The following is a 25,571-nucleotide window of genomic DNA, read 5'->3' on the forward strand; positions in this document are numbered from 1 at the left end:
CCTCCTCTAAACGTCACTCTCTCTTCTTAACTGAGACTCAGCTGTCTGAGGAAACTGACAGCAAACTCTTTTCTGTATCCTCCTACTTTCTCTATACTCATTTCAAAGCCAAAGGTGGCTGTTGTGTATATGTACACAACGACTTATCTTGCTCTCGTGGTCTTGAACTTGATTCTTCTGAATCCTCTATTCTCTGGCTTCAGCTTTCCTGTCATTCACTATATATCTGTGCTGTTTACTTATCCCTTAATTCTACTGACTATGGAAAATTCTTCAACTATCTTACTTCTACGATAGAACACATCCTATCCATTTCTCCTTTCTCAGAAATCTTCATTCTAGGAGATTTCAATGTTCACCACCACCTTTGGCTCTCCTCTCCTCTCACTGACCCACCTTGTGAACAAGCCTACATCTTTTCTATCCTCAACCCATGGCATCCCGACAACGAATGGGTACGTCACAACTTTTTTTCGCTCTCAATCCTGACAAGGCACTGGTATGTTCTGCAATTGTGAGGTCTGTCATTTGCACATTTTAAAAGTTTCGTGGGTGATTTTTGGTAGGCTTATGTGGGAGACCTTCCTCTACCAGCTGCCAGTCAGCGACACTGCCTGACCCTACGTGACCCCTGCACGCCATTGTCTCGGCAACTCACCTGTTAGCAGTGACCCAGTAAAGATGTGTCGCACCATGGTCTCTCCAACGACGAAATTCAATTGATGACGATGTGGAGAACAAAGATTACATGGCACCGGAGGAAGAAACAAGCAGCAGTGATGAGGAGGTACCGTCACCAAGGAAGATACAGTATGTTGGGTACCGTAGGGCCAGGGAAAGCCTGCCTGGACCCCAGTCACGTGCACGCCTCTCTCTCCAGCCTGTGGACGAAGGGTCTGATAAGGACAAGGATGAGGATGGAGCCGTAGATAGTGGTGTCCCTCGTGGTTGGGGAGGGACATGATTTCTCTGGGGGGACCTGAAGGGGTGGCGAGGAGAAAAATAAGGTATTGGCCTAGGCCTTTGTCTGGGGAAGGCGCAAGTGATGGGGCAGGTGTGAGTAGTGAAAGGGAAAGTGGTGGTGGCAGGGAGGCAGCTCCTGGGCGACCACATGGTGCACCAGGGAGGCAAGCAGGTGGAGAGCAACCGTGCCTAAGCACCTCTTTCCCCCAGCAAGCTTCCCGCGCTTCCTCCCACAGCACCGTGATGTGGGGAAAGGAAGCAAAGGGAAGGGAAAGGGGAAGGGAAAATGGAGAGGGAAGAGGAACGTGAGTGGGGAAGGGCACTACTTTCCACCTCCCCAACCACCCTCACCACCCTCTTCTCCCCACCTCAACAAAGGCGATGATGGAGATGAGGATGGAGACGGTGGTGCATCTTGGGGCTGGGAAGATGGGAGTGATTTCAGTCCCATCATTCACCGTTTCATGGAAGAGTTGCAGTCTAGATGTACGGCACCTGGCCTCCATGCAGGCTCCCCCAGGCTGGATTTCTTCCACCTATACTTCAGCAAGGAGTTTGTGGAGCGAACTGTGGAGCAGACCAACATTTTCGCTAGCAGCCTGCGCTACGAAAGCGAGCGTGAAGAATACAAAGAGCAGGCACTTTCAACAGTATGACTACCCCGTAACCACAGGTGAGATTTTTCTCTTTCTTGCCCTGGTTCTCTTGATGAGTATTGTAAAGAAAAACAAAATCCCAGCATACTGGTCTACAGACCCTATGATCAACACACCTTTCCTTGGCAAGGTAATTGGTCATGATAGATTTCAACAAATTCTGAGCCACCTCCACTTCTACGATGCTGATGACCCTGCTAATGCTAATAGCAATTGATAGAATGACGAGAATAAGGATGGTATTTGATCACCTGCAGGAAAAGTTCCACTCATCTTTCTATCCTTACAGAGACCTGGCCATAGACGAGATTCTCGTGTTGTGGAGAGGTAGTATTTCTTTTCGCCAGTGCATACCCAGCGAGAGACACCGTTTTGGGTTCAAGATCTTCGTTATGTGTGACTGTAAGACTTGTTATGTGCAAGACATATTCTTGTACACCAGTGCACAGACAGACATAACAGAAGATAGGAGTATAGGACTCTCAGGGGCCATGGTGAAGACCATGATTGAGGAGTACCTTCATCGTGGTCACGTCTTGTACCTGGACAACTGGTACATGAGCCCCCTTCTCGCTTGGTACCTCCACCTTCACGACACCGGAGTCTGTGGCACAGTCAAGAAAAACCGTCGGCATATGGTCAAGGTTGGAAGGAAGCTTGACAAGAACGAGGTGGTATTTTTCAAGGTAAATAACATCCTCGCCACCGTCTGGAACCACAACAGGGAAGTCTTCCTCCTGTCAAAGGTACACCTCCCCCTGATGCACCACAATGACTCTGTGGATTACCGCAGCAAGAGGAGACCCCACATTTGGAAACCGGGGTCAGTATTTGACTACAACGTCAATATGAGGCAAGTTGACCAGTCTGACATCATGATTTCCAGTGTGGGTTGTGCCAGGACCATGTTGAAGTGGTACAAAAAGCTGTCCTTCCACTTGCTGGACATCACGGTCCTCAATGCCCACTACCTCCTCGCCTTGACTACAGGTGTCTTAGAGACCTTCGAGGGGTTTGTGGGGGAGCTGTCCCGGGAAATTATCTCCAGGCATGCAGAAGACAGGCCCCTCCACTGCCCCCGTCCTGCCACTGATGGCCAGACTCCCCTACACCTCTCCGGACACCACTTCCCCACCACTGTCCCTAATCAACAGAACTGCTCTAAACCCCAGCGCTGCTGTCATGTATGTAGTCACTCCAAAGTCAGAGCAACCACTCAGAGAAAAGACACGAGGTATGAGTGTGTTGAATGCTGTTTACTTATCCCCTAATTCTACTGACTATCAAAAATTCTTCGACTATCTTACTTCTACGATGGAACACATTCTATCCATTTCTCCTTTCTCTGAAATCTTCATTCTTGAAGATTTCAATGTTCACCACCACCTTTGGCTCTCCTCTCCTTTCACGGATCCACCTGGTGAACAAGCCTACATCTTTTCTATCCTTAATGACCTAGAGCAGCTTGTACAGCACCCTACCCGTATCCCTGATCGCCTTGGAGAGAGCTCCAACATACTTGACCTCTTCCTCACAACTAATCCTTCTGCTTACTCTGTTAATCTTTTCTCTCCGTTGGGCTCCTCCGATCACAACCTTATTACCTTAACCTGTCTTATCACTCCGGTACGGCCTGTGGACCCTCCAGGGAAACGTCGTCTGTGGCATTTTGGAGCCGCGGACTGGGAGGCACTCAGGCAGTACTTATTTGATTTTCCCTGGAATGATTATTGCTTCCATGGCCGTGAGCCATCTGAGTGTGCCTTGCGCATTACGGAGGTTATTCTCTCAGGCATGGAAGCATACATTCCTCTCTCATATCCTTTGACTAATGCAAGAAAGCCTTGGTTTAATCACACTTGTTCTAATGCTGTCCGCAACAAGGAGAGGGCCTACAAAAGGTACCGGAGCCAACCCACCCCTGAATCACATCATCTTTACATTTCTGCCTGGAATCGTGCTAAGTCTGTTCTTCACTCTACTAAAAATAATTTCATCCATACTAAATGCTCTCAACTCTCCAACTCGAATTCTTCCCGCTCCTTCTGGCACCTTGCCAAAAATCTTTCTAACAACTTTACCTCATCATCCTTCCCTCCTCTTTTCTACTCTGATGGTTCTGTAGCTATTTCTTCTACTGATAAAGCAGATCTCTTCGCACAGAATTTCTCCTCCAATTACTCCATAGACGATTCCAGTGCTGTTCCTCCATCACTTCCCCCCTCTGACTTCCTCATGGCTGACATTAAAATTTCTTCAGTTGATGTATTTTCTGCCATCATTGGCCTCAGTACTAACAAGGTATATGGGCCTGATGGGGTCCCTCCTGTTGTTCTCAAGAACTGTGCTTCTGTGCTTACACCCTGCCTAGGCAAACTCTTTCGCCTTTGTCTGTCAACTTGTACCTTTCCTTCTTGCTGGAAGTTTGCTCTCATTCAGCCAGTCCCAAAGAAGGGTGACCACTCCCAACCCTCCAACTATCGTCCAATTGCTTTAACGTCCTGTATTTCAAAAGTTTTTGAGTCAATTCTTAATAGAAAAATTTTAAGGCATCTTTCCTATCACAACCTTCTTTCCGATCGTCAGTATGGGTTCCATCAGGGACGCTCCACTGGCGATCTTCTCACCTACCTTTTAGACTCCTGGTCATCCTCCTTTCGGGACTTTGGTGAAAGCTTTGCCATTGCACTTGACATCTCAAAGGCTTTCGATCGAGTCTGGCATAAATCTTTAATTTCCAAACTGCCCTCCTACGGTTTCTATCCTTCTATCTGTGCCTTCATTGCTAGCTTCCTTTCTGGTCGTTCTATAGCCGCTGTTGTAGACGGCCATCGTTCTTCTCCTAGATCTATCAACAGTGGTGTTCCTCAAAGTTCTGTCCTATCACCAACTCTCTTCCTTTTATTCATCAATGATCTTCTAAGCTGTACATCTAACCCTATCCACTCATACGCTGATGACTCCACCCTTCACCTTTCCATTCGGTTCCTGCAACGCCCATCTCAACAGTTACTTCAACAAACAAGGGATGAGGCTATGGCACACCTAATGTCTGACTTGGCTCGTATCTCTGACTGGGGTAAAAAAAATATGGTTGTTTTTAATGCATCTAAGACTCAGTTCTTACACCTATCAACCCGACAAAATCTTCCACAGGTATACCCACTAATGTTTAATAATATTCAGCTTAATCCTGCATCATCCTTGAACACACTTGGGGTTTCATTTACTCGGGACTAATCTTGGAAAGATCATATTACATCTCTTGTAAAATCTGCTTCCAAGAGATTGGGTGTGCTAAGCCGACTCTGCTCTTTCTTTACCCCTGCACAATTGTTGACTCTATACAGGGGTTTTATCCGCCCCTGTGTGGAGTACAACTCTCATGTGTGGGGAGGCTCCCCACATACAGCTCTTCTCAATAGGTTGGAGTCAAAGGCTTTTCGTCTCATTAACTCTCCTCCTCTTACTGACTCCCTTCAACCTCTGTCTTTTCGCCGCACTGTTCCATCCTTATCTCTTTTCTATCGCTACTTTAATGGTCACTGCTCCTCTGAACTGTCTGCTTGCATTCCTCCACCTCTATGACGGGCGCGTAGCACCCGTCTGGCAGCAAACTCTCATCCCTTTTCTGTCCAACTCTCTAATGCAAGAGTTAACCGTTACTCCCAGTCTTTCATTTATGCAACAGGTCAGCTCTGGAACTGTCTCCCTCTGTCTGTGTTTCCTGCTGCCTATGATCTCCAGTCTTTCAAACGCAGTGTGTCCAGGCATCTCAAAATGATCGGATCTTGAATTTGGCTCTCTATTGTATTTTGTTTTTCTCTTGGAGGGAACTGTTACTGCGGGCTCATGGCCTTTGGTTCCTTCTTCCTCGCATAAAAAAAAAAAGAAAAAAAGTTGGAGTGTGCATAGGGCCCTGTTTCAAGGTATACCACACCTTAGTACATTACTGATACTGTGTGTGCTTGCAATGTATGATGCTCACTATAATAGTGAGGCCTGTAAATATGTGATAACAGATATATAAGGTGGAGAATGGTATAATGTTTGTGGAAAAGTATAAAGTAAGTTGAAAAATGGAATGAAAATTGAAAAAACAGTCATAGTGAGCCAACTGAGCAAGAATTTGGCAATATTGATGAGTTCGGTGAGTGAAACAACACTTACATCGCCTGTATTTTTGTGTGAAAACCAATATATTCTTGTAGTACATATAAATCCGCAACAAATAACAAATATCTCCCTATTTTGAGTGGTCTGGAATAGTTACCCTTACCATAGAAAACATGACAGCAGCAGCATGTGCCCAGAGAAGACAGAACCAGGTGTTTGGAGAGAGACCTGTATAATGCACTTATGAGCTCAGGTTAGCACTTATTTTGGCATTTTCCAATGTTTCTCATAAAAAACAGGTTTGAACCCCCCCCCAAAAAAAAAAAAAAAATGAAAATCTCCCAGGATTGAGATGAAGGGGGTCATTGATGATAAATCAGGCAGGACGGGGCGGGTTAATGACCTAGTGCAGATTGTACAGCACCCTACTCATATCCCTGATCGCCTTGGAGAGAGCTACAACCTACTTGACCTCTTCCATACAACTAATCCTTCTGCTTACCCTGTTAATCCTTTCTTTCCATTGGGCTCCTCCGATCACAGCCTTATTACCTTAACCCGTCCTATCGCTCCGGTACGGCCTGTGGACCCTCCAAAGAAACGTCGATTGTGGCACTTTGGAGCTGCTGATTGGGAGGCCCTCAAGCAGTACTTCTTTGACTTTCCGTGGAATGATTATTGCCTCCATGGCCGGGAGCCATCTGAGTGTGCCTTGCGCATTACGGAGGTTATTCTCTCGGGCATGGAAGCATACATTCCTTTCTCATATCCTTTGACTAATGCAAAAAAGCCCTCGTTTAATCATCTTGGTTTAATCGTCTTGTGTGTCATATTTTATCATTCCAAAAGAGTGCCGATAATTTTTTTAGTGGTTGTACATTACTGACTTGTGCGGTCGACAGATATGAGTTTGAACTAATTAGACCGTGATTATACATGCAGTGAACAGTCCAAGAAAGATAAATTATGTATGTAGGCCAGTCTCATTGAGATCCATTACCCCGATGAATTTTTGTAGATTATACTTGGAAGACGATTCTATCAAATTAGGCAAGATCTCTCGTAATGAAAGGATTAATGGATGGTGCATATAACTAGTCCAGTTCGCAAAGCCTCTCCAAGTTAAAGTGAATTTTTGAAAGTAACATGAGAGGTCTCTCCTAAGCTGAATAAAACTGTCTTATTTCGTCAAGAAAGAAAAAAAATCAATGGAATGAAGGAATTAACTTTACAAATCCAAAATGAACGAAGGATTGGGCATTTTCTTTTCTTCACTGGGTTGTGAATTGGCAAGAAGTAAGAGGTACGAGTATATGACTAAACTCGATGCTCCCCGTCATCCCGATGACGTACTTACCACTTTATTCCTACTACTTCCAGATTATTTTCTTCAGCTTTTTTCGAGCTGGAAGGAGTAGATAATAGACTTTTGTAACCACCCTACTACTATTTATTGATCGTGTAGTGGTGGCTTGCTTAAAATAAGAGAAAAGCCATAGTACTGAAGGAAAAAGCAGGGTGGGAGCCGGGCGACTTTAAGCCTGAGTTTGCCCAATTAAAAAAAAATATATATGTTCCTACGCTTCCTCCCTTCGCCCCAACCTCCCATCTTATGAATGAGAATTCCCTCCCCTTCCTTACTTTTCCTGTCCTGCCCTTCGTTATCCTATCACATTTCTATTTTCTCTTATCCCTCCTTGATATACCTTGCCGCTACCCCTACTCTACCTCTTCCTCTGCCATTCCGTGCTCTGCCATAGGTCTTATTGTTTTACCAAACCTTGACATGATCTGCCATACCATCTTGACATGATCTGCCTTATCCTATCACATCTTTGTTTTGCCCTAACCCTCCCTATTTCATCCTTCCCTGTCCTGTCTCACCACATGGCTACCTTGACCTGCCCTGGCCCATCACTTTCTGATCCGCTTTACCCCTACCATGCCTTCTGTTACATCTCTGTCCTGCCATAACTTCTTATTGATTCACTGCTCTGCTGTACCCTGGTGGCCAGTGGGACCTGACGTGCGAGAGACGGGCCCTTTATTCAACCACGCAGGCGATGACACATGCAGGGACCCTCATTAGCAGCTACTGTTATGGTCACATCTTCCAAAGGTACAGTACCGATGCATCAAGAGTTCACTTGCTATTCCGCTACGTCCACTTCACAGTTAGGGCATGTCTGTCACTTTCCTCTCTGATGCATTGTAACAGAGCATTTTCTAAGGCCAGAGAACATAGGAAGTCTCTCTCAGCTTGGGAATATCTACCAGAAGAGGGAAGCGAAAAGAAGAAGGGGTATGAGATTAGTCAAACTTCCATGGTCATCAAGTAAACTCAACACCTTGTCACTAGGTTAAATCTAAGGAAGCAATTACTGTACTCAAATCCTTCCTGTGGATAATATGTCTGACAATAGCTGAAAATCACTCTATGCTCATATTCCACAGGCTGGGACGGAGGAAGGGCGTGCTGATTTCCTCCATGTTGACAATAATTGCCAGCTTCCTCAACATAGCGGCACCAAATATTGAGATTTACATCTTTCTGAGGTTTCTCTTTCAATCTGTTGACTTTGGCTTCTACATGGGCTGCTTTATCATTGGTAAGACATAAAATACCCTTCTGTCCCCCCACACACATATCATCATCCTCACCATCCTCATCATTATCATCATCTTTATCATCACTATTTTTGTCTTGTAATTAACTCATTATAAGAAAACTAAAAGAAAAGAAAAACATGCAAGTAGGCGACGATGGCCAACTCTAAGCGGACCAAGCTTTGTCAGGAGCCGGAAGTGAGTTTCGACACTAAATGCCCTTTTTGTGTGGAGGTACTCCAGTGCAACATTCCACCAAAGAATCATGGTCCTGGCTTAATAATCTTCGGAGCATTAGCATTTCTCGCGACCATAGTCGTGATTTCAGTTATTTTCACAGTTTTTGCATTGGATGACCTTTGACCCTTGACCTGGCCAATGCGGCACATATGTGTAGATAGAAAGTTGTAGTACTAGTCAATGTCTGTAAGCATGCAACCTTTCATTCAAATCTATTGAGCTGCTGGGGAACTAGGGGAACATTTTTGAAAACTGGTACTGGCTGCTAGGGACGTTGAGGCCAATCTTCACTGGGTTGCCACTCGAAAACCTGAGGAGAGAGGGGAAAAATGGACGGCACACTTCCAACAGAGAATGATCTCAAGATTACGCCTAAATAAGTCAGAGCTTTCCACGCCCATTGGTAATGCTTCTACAGCCCAAAATGTGAAAAGTACGAAAAAATCTGGTTTTCGGCCGTTGCTAGGCAACGAGTAGTTGCCTAGTCGCTTAGCAACAAAATCCTTGTGGACACAAGTAGGTCATAGGCTGGTCATTGTGTTCAAGTTTGGTCAGAACTGGCTAATTCTGAAGGGTAGAAGTGCCTGCCAAAATTAAGAAACAAAGAATACAAGAAAGAAAATGCGACTAACAATAAGGGCAACATGAAGCTGACCAGAAAATTTTGCAGAGTAAGGGCATATCCACACGTCCCCTCGAACATGTGTTGACAATACGGTTGGCAATATGTTTGGGTACATGTATGCAGCAATATTTGGACAGATGTATGGAAACATGTTTCAGTGCAGCTTCGAACGCTGACAGCAGAGACGATGGGACATGAATGTCCATACCAGGCAGCTGAGATTTCATCATGATGTTACCAACATGATCTGGACGCTGCTATTCCCAACATGTTTGCAGCGTGTTCATTACTGTGTTGCATACATGTTGCCAGCACTTGTTTGAGCACGCGTGTGGATGCGCCCTTACAGGCACTTTACGAGTCACCTGGAAGCAAAGACTAATATATTATCCCCAGGCGTATAATTCCCATGTCTGTCACTATATATATATATATATATATATATATATATATATATATATATATATATATATATATATATATATATATATATCACCAAATGAAATCTTGGGGCGCACTACCTCAGAGCATGTCTAGTTAATGAAAATTTGAGTTTTCCAGGGAAAGCTTTAACTAAATTATATCCTTTAGCATTAAGTGAATAAATAAGTACTCATTAATGGCTTGTTTCCGGCGAAAAACACAGGATGTTAAAGCAACTGGCTGACAGAGGGATGTGAATGGTCACCCTTCTTTGGGACAGGCTGAATGAAGGCAAATTTCCAGCATGAAGGAAAGATGAAAGTTGACAGAGAAAGGTGAATGAGTTTACCTAGGCAGGGTGAAAGCACACAATCACAGTTCTTGAGGACAACAGGAGGGACCTCATGAGGCTGATATGCCTGTGATGGCAGAAAATACATCAACTGAAGAAATTGTAATGTCAGCCTTGAGGAAGTAAGAGGAGGGATACAGCACCAGAATCGTCTACGGTTGAATTGGAGGAGAAGTCTGAATGAAGAGTTCTGCTTCATCAGTAGGAGGAACAGCTACAGAGCCATCAGAGTGGAAAAGAGAAGGGAAGGTTGATGAGGTAAAACTGTTAGAAAGGTTTTTGGCCAGAAGGAGCGGGAAGAATTTGAGATGGAAATTTCAGAGCATTTACAAGTAATGAAATTATTTTTAGCAGAGCGAAGAACAGACTTACTGCAGCATGATTCCGGGCAGAAACATTAAAGAGCAGAGGTGGGTTGGCTCCAGACCTTTTTGTAGGCCCTCTCCTTGTTGTGGAGAGCTTTTTTTTTTTTTTTTTTTTTTTTATAAATAACAGAAAGGAGGAAGGAAAAACAAACGGGTAAAAAAAAACAATCCATGCACCAGATTACTGGTGTCCTCCGTTCATAAAATATCTGTAACAGTTAGACTTGAACAGTTGTGGGTTGAAATTTGGAGGAAAACAACTCTGGGGAAGCGAGTTCCAGAGAGATGCAGTTCGGGGAATGAAAGAATTCTGATAGGCAGAAGTTCTGCAATATGGCTGAGTGACATTCCAGTCATGAGCGCTACCAGATGCCCGTGTAGCACGAGGGAAGGCATGGAGAGGTGGCACCATGGACGCAACTTCATCTGAGCATTTGCCAAAAAATATCTGTAAAATAATGCAAGGGAGGCAGCATTCCTTCTTACTTGCAGGGGAGGTAGTTTATATGTAATGGCAGGGTTGTTAATGATTCTAACGGCTTTATTCTGAATTTTGTCTAGTTGTCTTAATGCAACCTCTCCACAACCATTCCACAAGGGTGAGCAATATTCAAGCTGAGAGCGCACATGACTCTTATAAATTATAGCTAACTGCTCATCGGCGAAGAAGTTACGGACTCTGTACAATAATCCAAGTTTCTTTGAGGCGGTTTTAGCAAGTGATCTGACATGAGAGGTCCAGCTGAGGGCACTGTTAAGTGAGACACCAAGAATTTCAATACTTTTGGAGATGGGAATATTAGTAGCATTGAAGGCAATGTACGAATCTGGCAATATCTGTCTATTAGTAAACTGTATATATTTAGTTTTACTAGCATTAAAAGACACAAGGTTGTTTTGTCCCCATTCACTGATTGTAGATAGATCTTGATTTATGGAGATGGCTGTACTGAGTTGAGAGGTAGAGATATTAGACTTTGTAAATGGATGTCTGAGTGTGAATGAACTATGTAGTGTTGAGTCATCTGCATATGAGTGAATGGGATTGTGAGTGACAGATAAGAGATCATTAATATGAACCAGAAATAGGATTGGCGCCAGAACTGATCCCTGCGGCACGCCGGCGTTAATTGAGTGGAAATTCGAATATACATCATCTACTTTTACTCTTATTTTCCTGTCACTAAGATAAGAAGAAATCAAAGGAACAAAAGACGTTAGTCCATAGCAAGGGAATTTGGACAGCAGGAAACGGTGCCATACTCTGTCGAAAGCTTTAGAGATATCAAGAGCTACTGCATGAGTTTCTCCAAAAAGATCAATTGATTGATGGATGGTATGAGTTAAGAGATTGAGTATGTCAATGGTGGATCTTTCGTGGCGAAAACCGTATTGTCTATCACTAATTAAGTTGTTGGATTCAAGATGTTTAACAGTATGCTTATTAATCAAAGTTTTAAATACCTTACCAAGAGAAGATGTGACAGCTATTGGTCTGTAATTGGAGGGGTCAGACGAACTTCCTTTCTTCGGAACTGGGTGGATATTGGCTTCTTTCCATGAATTTGGGAATAAAGAAGTACGTATGCATAGTCTGAATAATTTAGTTAGGACAGAGGCAAGTTCAGGGGAACACTTTTTCAAAACAATTGGCGGAATTCCATCTGGGCCTGGAGCTTTGTTGGTAGGTAAATTGTCTAGGATGGATTTTACGTATCTTGTCTGTATTTTAAGTGGGGCAATTTCGGGAGAATCAAGTTCCAGTATTGAGACATTCTGGCTGGTATCATCTACGGTAGAGTTTCTTGCAAAGGTACTAGCAAAGATATCTGCTTTCCCACGTGGGTCATTTGTAATATTGCCATCTGAAGATTTTAGTGGGGGAATGGAAGATGACTTGTTAAAGTTATTATTGAAAGAATTAAGAGTTGACCAGAATATTCTATTGTCATTAGGGTTGTTAAGTAGTTTTGATGCTTGCTTTTGAAGAAAGTTTGCTTTAGATAGATTTTATACAGCTTTTGCATGATTTCTAGCAATTTTAAATTGGGAGAGTGATTCAGATGTTTTTGATTTTAAGTAAGAGTTATATGCTAATGACTTTTGGGCTGTTGCTCTGGCACAATTGCCATCAAACCATTTTGGAGAGTTTGATCTTTTAGTGAATTGTTGACTTGGTATGACTAAATCCATACCAGCTAGAATTAAGTCGCAAATGTGGGACTGGGTAGAACTGGGATCACTAGAGAAGAAAGACTGCCATGGAACATCAGCAAGATAATTTCTAAATCCATCCCAGTCTGCCCTGTCAAAGTGCCATCGGGTCACCCTGACAGGTTCAGAACGGGGAGGTGTGGGAGGGTTAACTAATGAGGCTTTGATGAGATTGTGGTCAGAGGATCCAAGTGGTGACAGTACCTCTATCCTGTATTGATCTGGATTATTTGTCAAGAATAAATCCAAGAGATGGGCATTATGGTCAGGATTATCAGGTATTCTGGTTGGTTGCTTTACCAACTGGGTGAGATTAAACGATTCCGCAAACAGCTCGCATTCTAGACCAGCGTCGTCAGTCCGGGCAGAATGCAATAACCATTCAACATTGTGTATGTTAAAATCACCCAAAATGGTAATTTCATTGCCAAGGGCAAGGTCAAGGTTACTCAACTGAGTGGATATGGAATCAAATACACTGGGTTCCGAAGAAGCATTGGGGGAACGATAAACTACACAGATATATTTGGTAATGTTTTGGCAATTTAATTTATATAACGAGTAATCAAAACTGGATGAAGTGAAGTTTAAAATAGTGTCAACTGCATATTGGGATTTGATATAACAACAGGTGCCGCCCTTGTTTCGAAAGTTTGTAAGGAGATGGTAACCGGGAAAACAAAATGGAGATATATCGGTAGAGGGTGAGATTTGTGGTTCTGTGAGGAAAAGGGCCAAAGGGGATATGGACTGAAGGAAAAAATGAACTGAGTTTATTTATTAAAACAGGCGGGATTATTAAAACAGGCGTAATTAATCCTTTTTTTTCTTTTTTTTTTTTGCATTTGTTACAGGACAAGAGAATGGAATGTGTGCTTCCATGCACGAGAGAATAGCCTCCGTATTGCACAAGGCATACTCAGATGGCTCTTGGGGATAGAAGCAATGATCATTCCAGGGAAAATTAAGGAAGTACTGCCTGAGGGCCTCCCAATCAGCAGCTCCAAAGTGCAGCAGCTACTGCTTCTCGGGAGGGTCCACAGGCCTTGCTGGAGCGATAGGACAGGTTAAGCATGTGATCAGAGGTGCCTAACAGAGAGAAAAGATTAATAGTGTAAGCAGAAGGATTAGTTGTAAGGAAGAGGTCAAGTATGTTGGAACTCTCTCCACGGCGGTCAGGGATGCGGGTAGGGTGTTGTACAAGCTGCACTAGGTCATTAAGGATAGAAAAGATGTAGGCCTGTTCACCAGGTGGATCAGTGAAAGGAGAGGAGAGCCAAAGGTGGTGGTGAACATTGATATCTTCAAGAATGGAGATTTCAGAGAAAGGAGAAATGGATAGGATGTGTTCCATCATAGAAGTAAAATAGTCAAAGAATTTTTCATAGTAGAAATAGGGGATAAGTAAAAAGCAAAGATATATTAGAGAATGACAGGAAAGCCAAAGCCAGAGAGTAGAGAATTCAGAAGAATCAAGTTCAGGAATAAGAGAGCAAGATTAGTTGTTGCGTGCATATACACAACAGCCACTTTGGCTTTGAAATGAGTATAGAGAAAGTAGGAGGATACAGAAAAAGGTTTGCTATCAGTTGCCTCAGAGAAGGTGAGGTTTCGCTCAACAGAGGGAAAGTTAGAGAAAAGGCTGCAAATGTTGCAGAAATGAAGAAGAAATGAGTAAGACAGTGGTTCCAGGCAGCTCGTTGAGTCGTCACCTGGAGAGGGGCGGATGGTGGGGGCATTTATGGCCCCCCCCCCCACCTGGAGGACTCCGAGGCTTGGTTATTAGACGCCATTTTTCTTTTTTAATTTTGAGAAGGAAGTGTAGTGTGTAACGTGCATGTAGTTTGGTGTTGATAATTAGAGAAACTTGTATTGGAGAGCATGCTGGCCTATTGTCTGTGTTACTGAAGCACTGAAAAAGTTCAGCAAAGGGGGATGGTCAGGAACTAGTAACGAGGGCTAATGATATATATATATATATATATATATATATATATATATATATATATATATATATATATATATATATATATATATATATATATATATATGTAATCGGTAGCATTCAATCATGTACTTGAATTCCTCGTATATTGGTTTTCAATTATCATTTTGGAACAACTGTATACCTTCGCACAAAATGAATATAGTAAAGTTCTGGTGAAAGTGATATTAGATCGCGTTCAGTTTGCAGACAGACCTGTATAGTCATTATTTCAAAATAATTGTTTCTTTATCAGCCATGGAAGTGAGCTCAGCTTCACAGAGGACTTTTGTTGGGCCACTCTTCCTGTTACCGTGGTCGCTGGGCTACATGATCCTACCTGGAATAGCCTACCTGGTGCGGCCCTGGAGGTGGCTACTGGTAGCTTTCTCAGTGCCACTTCTCATCCTCCTCATGTATTACTGGTGAGTGAACAGTCGATCACTTACCCGTTCCCTAAGCAGAATTATACAGTTTAGAGATCCATGTTGTGAATCACTTAATTAGCCTTTTACCTGGATGTGCTGAAAGCATAAACAATAAATTCTACCCCATCCCATGCTCACTACAATTCCTTAAATGATCATCGTAAGTTGGGTGCTTGTATTGCACGGATATCCTGTCAATTTTGAGCACCAATGTGAAGCAGTCTTCTTAAATTAATAGTCAGTTATAGATGTTACAATCTATTAACGAACAGACTTGGTGGCTAGAATGTATAGCTAATTTAGCATCACTATGTAGGGTGCTGCCAGAGTCCCCCCGGTGGCTGATCCTACACGGGCACCACAAGAAGGCGCTGGATATGTTTGTACGGGCTGCAGCCATCAACCGCACTACTCTGCCATCACACCAGGCCATCATCAGTGCCATGGAGAACATCAGACATAAGGCACGAATATGTACCCTTCCATCACCACCATGAAATAGATATGACAAGAGATACAAATATTTAGCGCGATTTACTACTCAGAGGCCCCCAAACGACGCTAATACATCTGTTATTTATAAACTGATTTAGATGAAACTCCACGCTCACAAATTTCATTCTGTGTCAGGTATATACAGCATTTGAGAAGCTCACCGACATTTCATTTTAAGAGACATGCTGGAGGTGAAACGTTGTTCTTTCACGAGGGTGGAACTGAGTGGGCATCAGTAAACTACTTTGATCCATTAATCATTTCATGCCTGATAACCACAGTAACTGCCTATTTTTAGTTCTCATGATTTAAAGTTATTTTTTCTTTACTGGCTTTGGGGCCACCTTAAGCGAAACGAATGTAAAAACAAGCTGGCACTCTTGATATGCTAAAAATAAAAGAAGAAAAAAACATTATTAAGGAGAAGACAGCCATCCCAGTGGAAAAGTGCACTGAAAAATCGGCAGCCTGCAAAGCCAGATTAAAATTATTTTAAAACTGAAGGAGATTGCTGTTAAAAAACTTTGTGTAACTGTGAATGAATTATAATGAGGTGAAAAAAAGTTAAGCGGGAAATGCTACTAAAATCGGTTAATTAATACCGAAAATATTGCCATTATTCCCGGGCTTCATAGCAGTAAATCATCCTTTTAATCTTTCTTCATTGCTGTGGAACGTATTGGAACACAAAGCACTACCGTATACCCTGTTATTAACACCGTGAAGAATATCAGAAGATATTAGCGATGGTGTTGGGTTGACCCGGACAGAATTTATCATTAACCAAACGCGCTAAAACATGTGTACAATGGAGTCATGTTGCCGCCATTTTCAAGTTTGTCTCTCTGGAGTGTCTGGTGGATACTTTCATGTCAGCTACACTAAGACCAACATAAAATGAAGTCATAACCAACTAAAACACCATATATCACCACTGTAGATAGATTATCAATTATTGTACATTAATGAATCACTGTTTTCAGCACATACCAAATCCGGGTAACAGGTCGATATCGTTATCCTTGAAACTGGAGGACAGGCGTTGTCGAGAGGTTGCTCGCCCTCTCATTCTTACCACGCGTAGGGATGTGTTGGCAGACAGAGCAGAGAGACACGAAGTTCTGTGAATGATGATTGTAATGTGACTGACATCTGAGGCTTAGGATGTATAATATTTTTTTATTTTTTTCCTTTTTGAGCTTGCCTGTTTACCCCTAAATGTTCTCTTTCAAACACGCCATTGAGTTCATAATCAGCCAGTGTATTATTTATTCAGGCATTGCATAAATAATTACAGACTCATATTTTTATCTTTCTTGAAATATTAGATATAATGGCAAGCCCCACTGATAAATGCCAGAGAAAGCCACATTAGATAAATAGATAGACTGATAGATAGACATACAGATTGATAGACAGATGAGAGTATGGGGACCTTTGTATTTTTTTTACTCCTCAGGCGATTTTTTAAAATCTCATTCCTCATATATAACTGAATATGTGACAAGGTGTGTTCAAGCTAGCCTTTGTTTCATTTTTCCCCTATACGTGACCCCAAAGCATGATGAAGTTATGAATTTGCGTTGCTTGTGTTTCACTATGGTCAGTGCCTATTCGACAATTCCCCCTTTCGCTCACATGCCTCTTTGTTTGAGACAGTCTTAAAGAAACAGTCTTTAAAAAGTAGCCTAAAGAGAGAAGTGCAAAAAGGAAATGTGTGGTGCTCGAGGCCCTTATAAATTACTCTTATATCGTATACCCCCAGTAAAAGCAGGGAAACGTGACTCTATAGTGATACTCACCTGACAACTCAGCAGCAGGAGCTCCAGTACCTACAATTACCTCCTATAGGAAAATAAATCTTTCACTCCTCGTGTCAGTCTGTCTCTCCATGTAACTCCACATACTCCTCTTAAATAACTAATTTCCACTGCTCTCACCCTTGACTTCCGTCCTTCCAACAGGGTCCAAGCTTCGCATTCAGACGTTAGAGGTGATATCACAATACTGTCATGCAGCGAGTTTTTTACTTCCGTGCTCACTTCCCTACTTCTTATCACTGCTTTCAATGAACCAGCAATATTTCTTCCCTGTTGTACCCTTTCAAACGTTTCATTCACTAAACTTCCATCCTTACTCATCACACAACCCAAGTACTTGAACGCAGTAACATTTACTATTTCTTCACTATCCAGCCTCATGACTTCATTTCTCTTGAAGACCATAACTTTACTCTTCCCTACATTCACCTTTAGATTCCATTTCTTACATACTCTCCCAAACTCATTCACGAAGCCTTGAAGTTCTCCTTCGTCTTCACTTAACTACATAATATCATCTGCAAACAACAGTACAGGAAGTTTCCAAACTCTTCCCTCTCTCATTAGAGCAGCTCAATCATCCACTGCCCTACCTTGGATCTCTTTTTTAACTCCATCCATGTATAGATTGAAGAATCATGGAGACATAACACATCCCTGTTTCAATACATCTTTCAGATGTAAAAAAAAGCAGCATACAACTTGTTTCCTTTCTGCTGAAAATTTCCACTAAACACCTTAGGATGAGGTCTATGCAACCTCTTCTCTTGCTGAAACCGCCCTGTTCTTCTCCAGCTAATTCCTCTGTTATTTCCCCTACCTCTTCCGGTAAGTATCCTACCATACAATTTTCCTGTTACACTGAGGAGACAAATGCCCCCTATGAGTACCACACATTTGTTAGTCGCCTTTTTATTTGCACAAGGGACTAGTTATAACTGCCCTAAAATCCTCCGGGACTCGACCTTTTTCCCAGGCCAATCCGCACATCTTCCATATCCGCCGTACTACTATCTCTACCCCGCGCTTCAGCATTTCACCACACACTCCATCAACTCCTGGGGTTTTCCCAATTTTGACTTTTTAATTGCTTCCACAACTTCCATCTTACTAATCTCTTCCTCCCATTTCATCTCCCTCCTTCTCCTAGGCATTCCCCAGCCACTTTTTCTCACATTACTTTCATCCACTATGTTTAACAATTCCCTGAAGTGTTCTCTCCATTTTTTTTTTTTTTTTTTTTTTTATGTGTCCGACTCTGGGCATAGGCTTCACAGCCTGCTCTCAAGGCCCACTAGTCCTCCTACATACCATACACCTCTCTACATGTCACCACTTCGGCGCTAACACCCACCTCCATATTGAATACATGCTAGGGCTGTCTCATACAGGAGTGGTGTATTGGTATTAGCGGGGGTATTTTTACATGTCGGCGGGTCTTCTGGTAGATCAGTAAAGTCTGATTTCATGAAATTCAAATCTTTAAACTGTTCCCTGCCCCAGCCGGGATTTGAACCTGGGTCCGGTAGGACTGCTGGCCACCTCTCTACCGATTGAGCCATATTTTGTCCCTTCCCCCCTGCAATCTGGAATTATTATCATTCATACACCTACCACCTTCTATATCACCCTAATCTAATCTTTTAAACTCCTTCCAGGACATTTTCTTACATTCCCTCCACTTTACATTCAGATTCCTTCCAAACTCCTCATCCACTCTCATCCTACTCTTACTAATCTTTTCACCTCTTATGTCTTCTGGACATATAACTTTATTTCGTCTCTCAGTTTCCTCTATGCCTCTGCTTCCCATCAACTCACTATATGCTTTGTGTGTGTGTGTGTGTGTGTGTGTGTGTGTGTGCCACAGCTTGTGTCACCTCCTTATTTCATCATGCTGTTCCTTGCAGCCCCTTTTCGTTTTCTCTTCATCCCTCACACCACGTCACATGCTGCACAGATTTCTTCTGTGAATACCTTGCACGCTCCATACACTTCCCCCATCTGCTTCAAATCATATCTACCAAATCGCTCCTCCACTTCTCACTTATATTTTGCCTTTTTCTTCATCCTTCTGCAAACTTTCAATCCTCTTTGTATAGACTGCTTCCTCCTGTCCTCTCCTTTTCATCCAGTGTTTTTGAACACTGATACGAATCTTACAGAGGGAAGTAACGATCAGGTGGTAGAAGAGTGAACTGCAGATTTAGAGAAGTAAGTGTGATCTAACTCTGGGGCAGAGAGTACCTTTACAATCAGTGAAACAGTTTAAATGTAAGGCTAATTGAGGCGATATAAAAACACTCCTGCCAGTAGTAGCGGAACAGTCCTTAATGGGATAGGCCTGGCAAGCTTCATTATGGAAGGCTTGGTGTTAAACCACATATGGGAACATGACCAGGAGTGAGACACCATCAACAACTGGTGCAGAGGAAGGCTGCTACGCCTAATGAGCATTTGGCATAAACTCTAGATAGCAAAATGACATTAGCTTGTCACCTATTTTTAAAATAATGTTCTGGCATATTTTTCCCTGGCCTAGGTCCCCTATACTGTGAAATATATGATGTAGAACTGCCTGATTTTCCTGTGGTTGTTTATTTGAAATAAAGTTCTTTATGATGTTTCACTTCTCTGAACTCAGAACTCACAAATGTATCTGACCCATTGTAAGATGTGTGTTACCAGGGGTCAGCATGTGTCTGTTGGTAGTGTAAGATTCTTGGTGGTGGTAGTGACTCGGTTAGTGTTTCTGCTGTTCGTGATTCAAGAGCTGCTGATCAGGGTCTAATACTTAGTGTGTCTGTCCCCCTTACAGGAGACGGTGTGTTGCCGGGATAACGCGAGACCTGAGTTTCGTGGCGGTCTGTATGACAGGGTGGCACGGGCGTTAAGGAATTTATTCATGTTGCTGCTGACCCCAGAGGTGCGAGTCAGAGCAATTATTGTCTTCTACATCTGGGCTGCTACCACGACCATCTACTACGGTGTCAGTCTCAATTCATATAACCTCAGGTATTACTTGGAAAACATCATTACTCATTCTGGTACTGAATAATGAATTTGAAAAAAAAAAAAAAAAAGGTACCGAATAAAAAAATCCACGTCAGTTTTGTGTTGCCCTATCAAAAGAATAAGGACCAACGGCTACGTTACTTGTCGACCTCGATGTACGGAGGTATACCATGCTTTATGGTGGCATGCCGTCAGCTCTGCTAGACATGCTGACTGGGCCAGCTTTGTCATCACTTGTCAGAGTTTGTGGACGTGATACCTGAGTCAGAGGGTCACCTTCCCTTGTGCAATTTTGCCTTTGTCTGTCAACTTGTACCTTTCCTTCTTGCTGGAAGTTTGCTCTCATTCAGCCAGTCCCAAAGAAGGGTGACCACTCCCAACCCTCCAACTATCGTCCAATTGCTTTAACGTCCTGTATTTCAAAAGTTTTCGAGTCAATTCTTAATAGAAAAATTTTAAGGCATCTTTCCTATGACAACCTTCTTTCCGATCGTCAGTATGGGTTCCGTCAGGGACGCTCCACTGGCGATCTTCTCACCTACCTTTCAGACTCCTGGTCATCCTCCTTTCGGGACTTTGGCGAAAGCTTTGCCATTGCACTTGACATCTCAAAGGCTTTCGATCGAGTCTGGCATAAATCTTTAATTTTCAAACTGCCCTCCTACGGTTTCTATCCTTCTATCTGTGCCTTCATCGCTAGCTTCCTTTCTGGTCTTTCTATAGCCGCTGTTGTAGACGGCCATCGTTCTTCTCCTAGATCTATCAACAGTGGTGTTCCTCAGGGCTCTGTCCCATCACCAACTCTCTTCCTTTTATTCATCAATGATCTTCTAAGCTGTACATCTAACCCTATCCACTCATACGCTGATGACTCCACCCTTCACCTTTCCATTCGGTTCCCGCAACGCCCATCTCAACAGTTACTTCAACAAACAAGGGATGAGGCTATGGCACACCTAATGTCTGACTTGGCTCGTATCTCTGACTGGGGTAAAAATAATATGGTTGTCCTTAATGCATCTAAGACTCAGTTCTTACACCTATCAACCCGACAAAATCTTCCACATGTATACCCACTAATGTTTAATAATATTCAGCTTAATATGCATCATCCTTGAACATGCTTGGGGTTTCATTTACTCGGGACTTATCTTGGAAAGATCATATTACATCTCTTGTAAAATCTGCTTCCAAGAGATCGGGTGTGATAAGCCGACTCCGCTCTTTCTTTACCCCTGCACAATTGTTGACTCTATACAGGGGTTTTATCCGCCCCTGTGTGGAGTACAACTCTCATGTGTGGGAAGGCTCCCCACATACAGCTCTTCTCAATAGGGTGGAGTCAAAGGCTTTTCGTCTCATTAACTCTCCTCCTCTTACTGACTCCCTTCAACCTCTGTCTCTTCGCCGCACTGTTGCATCTTTATCTCTTTTCTATCGCTACTTTAATGGTCACTGCTCCTCTGAACTGTCTGCTTGCATTCCTCCACCTCTACGACGGGCGCGTAGCACCCGTCTGGCAGCAAACTCTCATCCCTTTTCTGTCCAACTCTCTAATGCAAGAGTTAACCGTTACTCCCAGTCTTTCATTTATGCAACAGGTCAGCTCTGGAACTGTCTCCCTCTGTCTGTATTTCCTGCTGCCTATGATCTCCAGTCTTTCAAACGCAGTGTGTCCAGGCATCTCAAAATGATCGGATCTTGAATTTGGCTCTATATTGTATTTTGTTTTTCTCTTGGAGGGAACTGTTAGTGCGGGCTCATGGCCTTTGGTTCCCTCTTCCTCGCACAAAAAAAATAAAATAAAATTGATGAAGGGAAATATATTGACTTTCACGGTTGTACTTCCTTCCTTCCCTAAGAACATCAAATTTGTGGATGCTTCATTTCAGTTTCCGGCTCGACTTTACATTTGTTACATTGTGCACACATCAGACCATGGTGAAAAATGAGTCCTTCAAAATTTCTAGATCTAAGCTCTGTCCTCCCGTCTCACCATGCATCACAGTTTGCGGATGCCACTTGTAAGTAGCAGAGCCATCTTTTTTTGCTGATTTCCACACTCATTAACCTCAGCCGGGCTAATTCTTGGTAACGTAATTTACCTCTCCTGAGTCACTGTTTTATAACCAATTTAAATTGTACCTCAAATGAGCCTTGCAGCTTGGCCTATGCAGGCCTTCATTGTGCCTCATAAGTATGAGGTCTGAAACTTGGCAAGGGTTAGGCTATGATCAAGGCAGTGCCTATCGATTTTCAAAGTTTTCAGGTTCGCCCCATCTCTTCCTTCCATTCCTTAACACCTGCATTCACTCATGCGTCACAGTTGTCCGACACTTGCCTCAGTTCCGATGCCACCTATTGCTGTCTGACTTTTAACACAAGTTATCTTGTGGCTACTGCAAAAAAACTACCTATTTTGAAAATTATAGGGTGCCTCCAATAGCCGCTCTAATCATCACAGCTGGTAGATGTCATATCATAATGACCAGCCCACCTTTTAATATGCAATTTCACACACACTTTAGGCATAAAGTAAAAGCAAAGTCTATCGCTTTTCAAGTTTTACGTCGCCCTTTCCGTACTCATTCACATTCTCATCACAAACACTTTGTGTATACCATGGCTCTCAGTAATGAATCCACCTATGACTGGTCTTACTTTCACAGAAAATCAGTCTTTAATTGTGTAACCTTCTACATACAATAGAGCCATGGTAAAAATTTATCAGAATGGCATGTTTCTAAAGCAATGAGTTCAAGTAAAGTAAGTCTGGGTGTCAATCTTCCTTTTATTAATAGCCCATTGCCCTGAGTCATTTTTTATTAGTTCCATACATCAAAGCTCATGTGTGAAAACAGTCTCTCCTTTCCCGACCTTCTAGAATATTATATAATGTGGCATTTCTGAGTAACCAAACCACCTTTGTTGTGCACTGTTACACTTAGAATAGGTTTATAGCGAACAAAAGATCTATTGATATTCAAGGTTTTAGGTCGCTCCACCGATGTCCATCACTCCAGCAGCATCACCATTTGTAGATGCTGTATCTCAGTAACCAGGCCTCCTGTGGGCATCCAGTTTTGCACTCTTATGGTATGGATTAACTGTACTGATTTTCAAGGATCCAATTCCCAACAGACCCCTGTACTCCAACACAGCCTGTGATTGCCATACTTTTGGTTGTCCTACACTTCATACATAACAGACCCATGATGGACTTGGTAATGCTCCAGCCAACCGACTCTCAGTTTTTAGTTTTTTTCAGTCCCCTAAGCATCCTCTGCTTCCCCCCTTCCCCCAGCATCACATCGTGTGGAAGCCGTTTCTTATAAACTGAGCCAATTCAGGTTATGGCACACACAGCAGACCCACCGTAAGGACCCAGCCAATTGATATTCTTCAGTGTGGTATGTCACAGGAAATGGCTACCATGCGATATACTGATGTTTGACGTCGGTAGACGGACTGATCTTGCTAGACGAGACCTTTCAGGCAATGGGGCTCTGTTACATTCCCTGAATGGTTTATGTGAGTAAGAAACCATAACATATACATGGATTTAAACCCATATTGGCCATATCCAGCTGGGGTACCATAGCCCACTTGACCACCAGATGCAATTTGTAGGTTATGTGGTTACCATCCAGAACAGTAATTAGTATTCTTGAGTATGAGAAATCAATCGAACGTTGCAGAGTGTAATCAACTCAAGGTATCACTACACTGAGTAAGTGGATGGTAGGTGTCCCCACCTACTATAGTTGCTTATTGCAAAGACCATATTAAAGTATTTTCTATAATGTCCCTAATTTAAATAAGCTAATATGGCACCAGACTAGAATTTTAATTACTCTAAAAAACTACTCAGAAACACTGCTCCTCTGTGTATCAAAAGCTTATATACTTCAGTGTACCTCCATCACCACCCATCTCTTTTTTTTTTTCTTTTTAGGTAATTAAGGTGCTCCAATCGAATTGAGCCTGTGTAGGTCTATATCAAAAGGGTGGTTGGGGTTTATTGCTCACGTAATGCCACTCAGGGATGAGTGAGGCTGGTCACTCTCATCTTAAATGTCAGGACCAACTTGCCTAGCCCCGGGCTCCTACGCTTCTCATGAGGAGACATAGGATTGGATGCTGGATGGATGGATGGATGGACAAAGGTCCTCATGTAAGTCAACATACTGTAGCACCAATCGAGCAGGACGGTACTCCCAAGGCGGATGGAAAGCTGATGACAGGGAGAGCTGGAGCTCCCATTTTATCAGCCCTCGGGACAAGCTCCCGACCATCCCCCTTTGCTGAGCTTTTCAGTGTTTCAGTAACACAGAGAGTAGGCCAGCATGCCCTCCGGTACAAGTTCCTCTAACTGTCAGCATCAAACTACATGCACATTACACACTTAACATCCTATTCAAAATTTTACAAAAAGAAATGGCAACTAATAACCAAACCTCGGAGTCCCCAAACTGCCCTCTTACGGTTTCTATCCTTCTATCTGTGCCTTCATCTCTAGCTTCCTTTCTGGTCGTTCTATAGCCGCTGTTGTAGACGGCCATCGTTCTTCTCCTAGATCTATCAACAGTGGTGTTCCTCAGGGCTCTGTCCTATCACCAACTCTCTTCCTTTTATTCATCAATGACCTTCTAAGCTGTACATCTAACCCTATCCACTCACATGCTGATAACTCCACCCTTCACCTATCCATTCGGTTCCCGCAACGTCCATCTCAGCAGTTACTTCAACAAATAAGGGACGAGGCTATGGCACACCTAATGTCTGACTTGGCTCGTATCTCTGACTGGGGTAAAAATAATCTGGTTGTTTTTAATGCTTCAAAGACTCAGTTTTTACACCTATCAACCCGACAAAATATTCCGCAGGTATACCCACTAATGTTTAATAATATTCAGCTTAATCTGATAAATTACCAATATGCTGGGAATCAAACCAGGGACTCTCAGGTGAGAGCCAGGCAGCATACCACTACACCACGACCAGGTAAAAGTTAACTCACGTTGTCACAATCTTGTAACCAACGTCCCTCCGCCCCCACTGTGGGCATCAAGAGGATGAGTTAACCCCCTGGCACTCGGGCGGAGGGACGTTGGTTACAAGATTGTGACAACGTGAGTTAACTTTTACCTGGTCGTGGTGTAGTGGTATGCTGCCTGGCTCTCACCTGAGAGTCCCTGGTTCGATTCCTGTGAAAAATGTTGAATAGTTCTGGTAAACAAATCGGGGCCCTTTTTCTGGGCACCAAAA

At 42.9% G+C, this 25,571-nt stretch overlaps 1 protein-coding gene across 1 annotated transcript in view; it reads left to right on the forward strand.

Moving 5' to 3' along the window:
- LOC145406338 (organic cation transporter protein-like) overlaps positions 1-25,571 on the forward strand; it is an 82,288-nt gene that overhangs the window by 16,630 nt on the left and 40,087 nt on the right. The window contains exons 5-9 of the mRNA XM_080277500.1: positions 7,751-7,854; positions 8,190-8,344; positions 14,802-14,970; positions 15,290-15,437; positions 20,107-20,303. Of these exons, the coding sequence (XP_080133626.1) occupies positions 7,751-7,854; positions 8,190-8,344; positions 14,802-14,970; positions 15,290-15,437; positions 20,107-20,303 (773 nt within the window). The remainder of the gene's footprint in view (positions 1-7,750; positions 7,855-8,189; positions 8,345-14,801; positions 14,971-15,289; positions 15,438-20,106; positions 20,304-25,571) is intronic.

Source organism: Coenobita brevimanus, chromosome 70 (assembly GCF_032717465.1).
Source record: "Coenobita brevimanus isolate Jiangsu-jjx chromosome 70, ASM3271746v2, whole genome shotgun sequence".
NCBI lineage: Eukaryota > Metazoa > Arthropoda > Malacostraca > Decapoda > Coenobitidae > Coenobita > Coenobita brevimanus.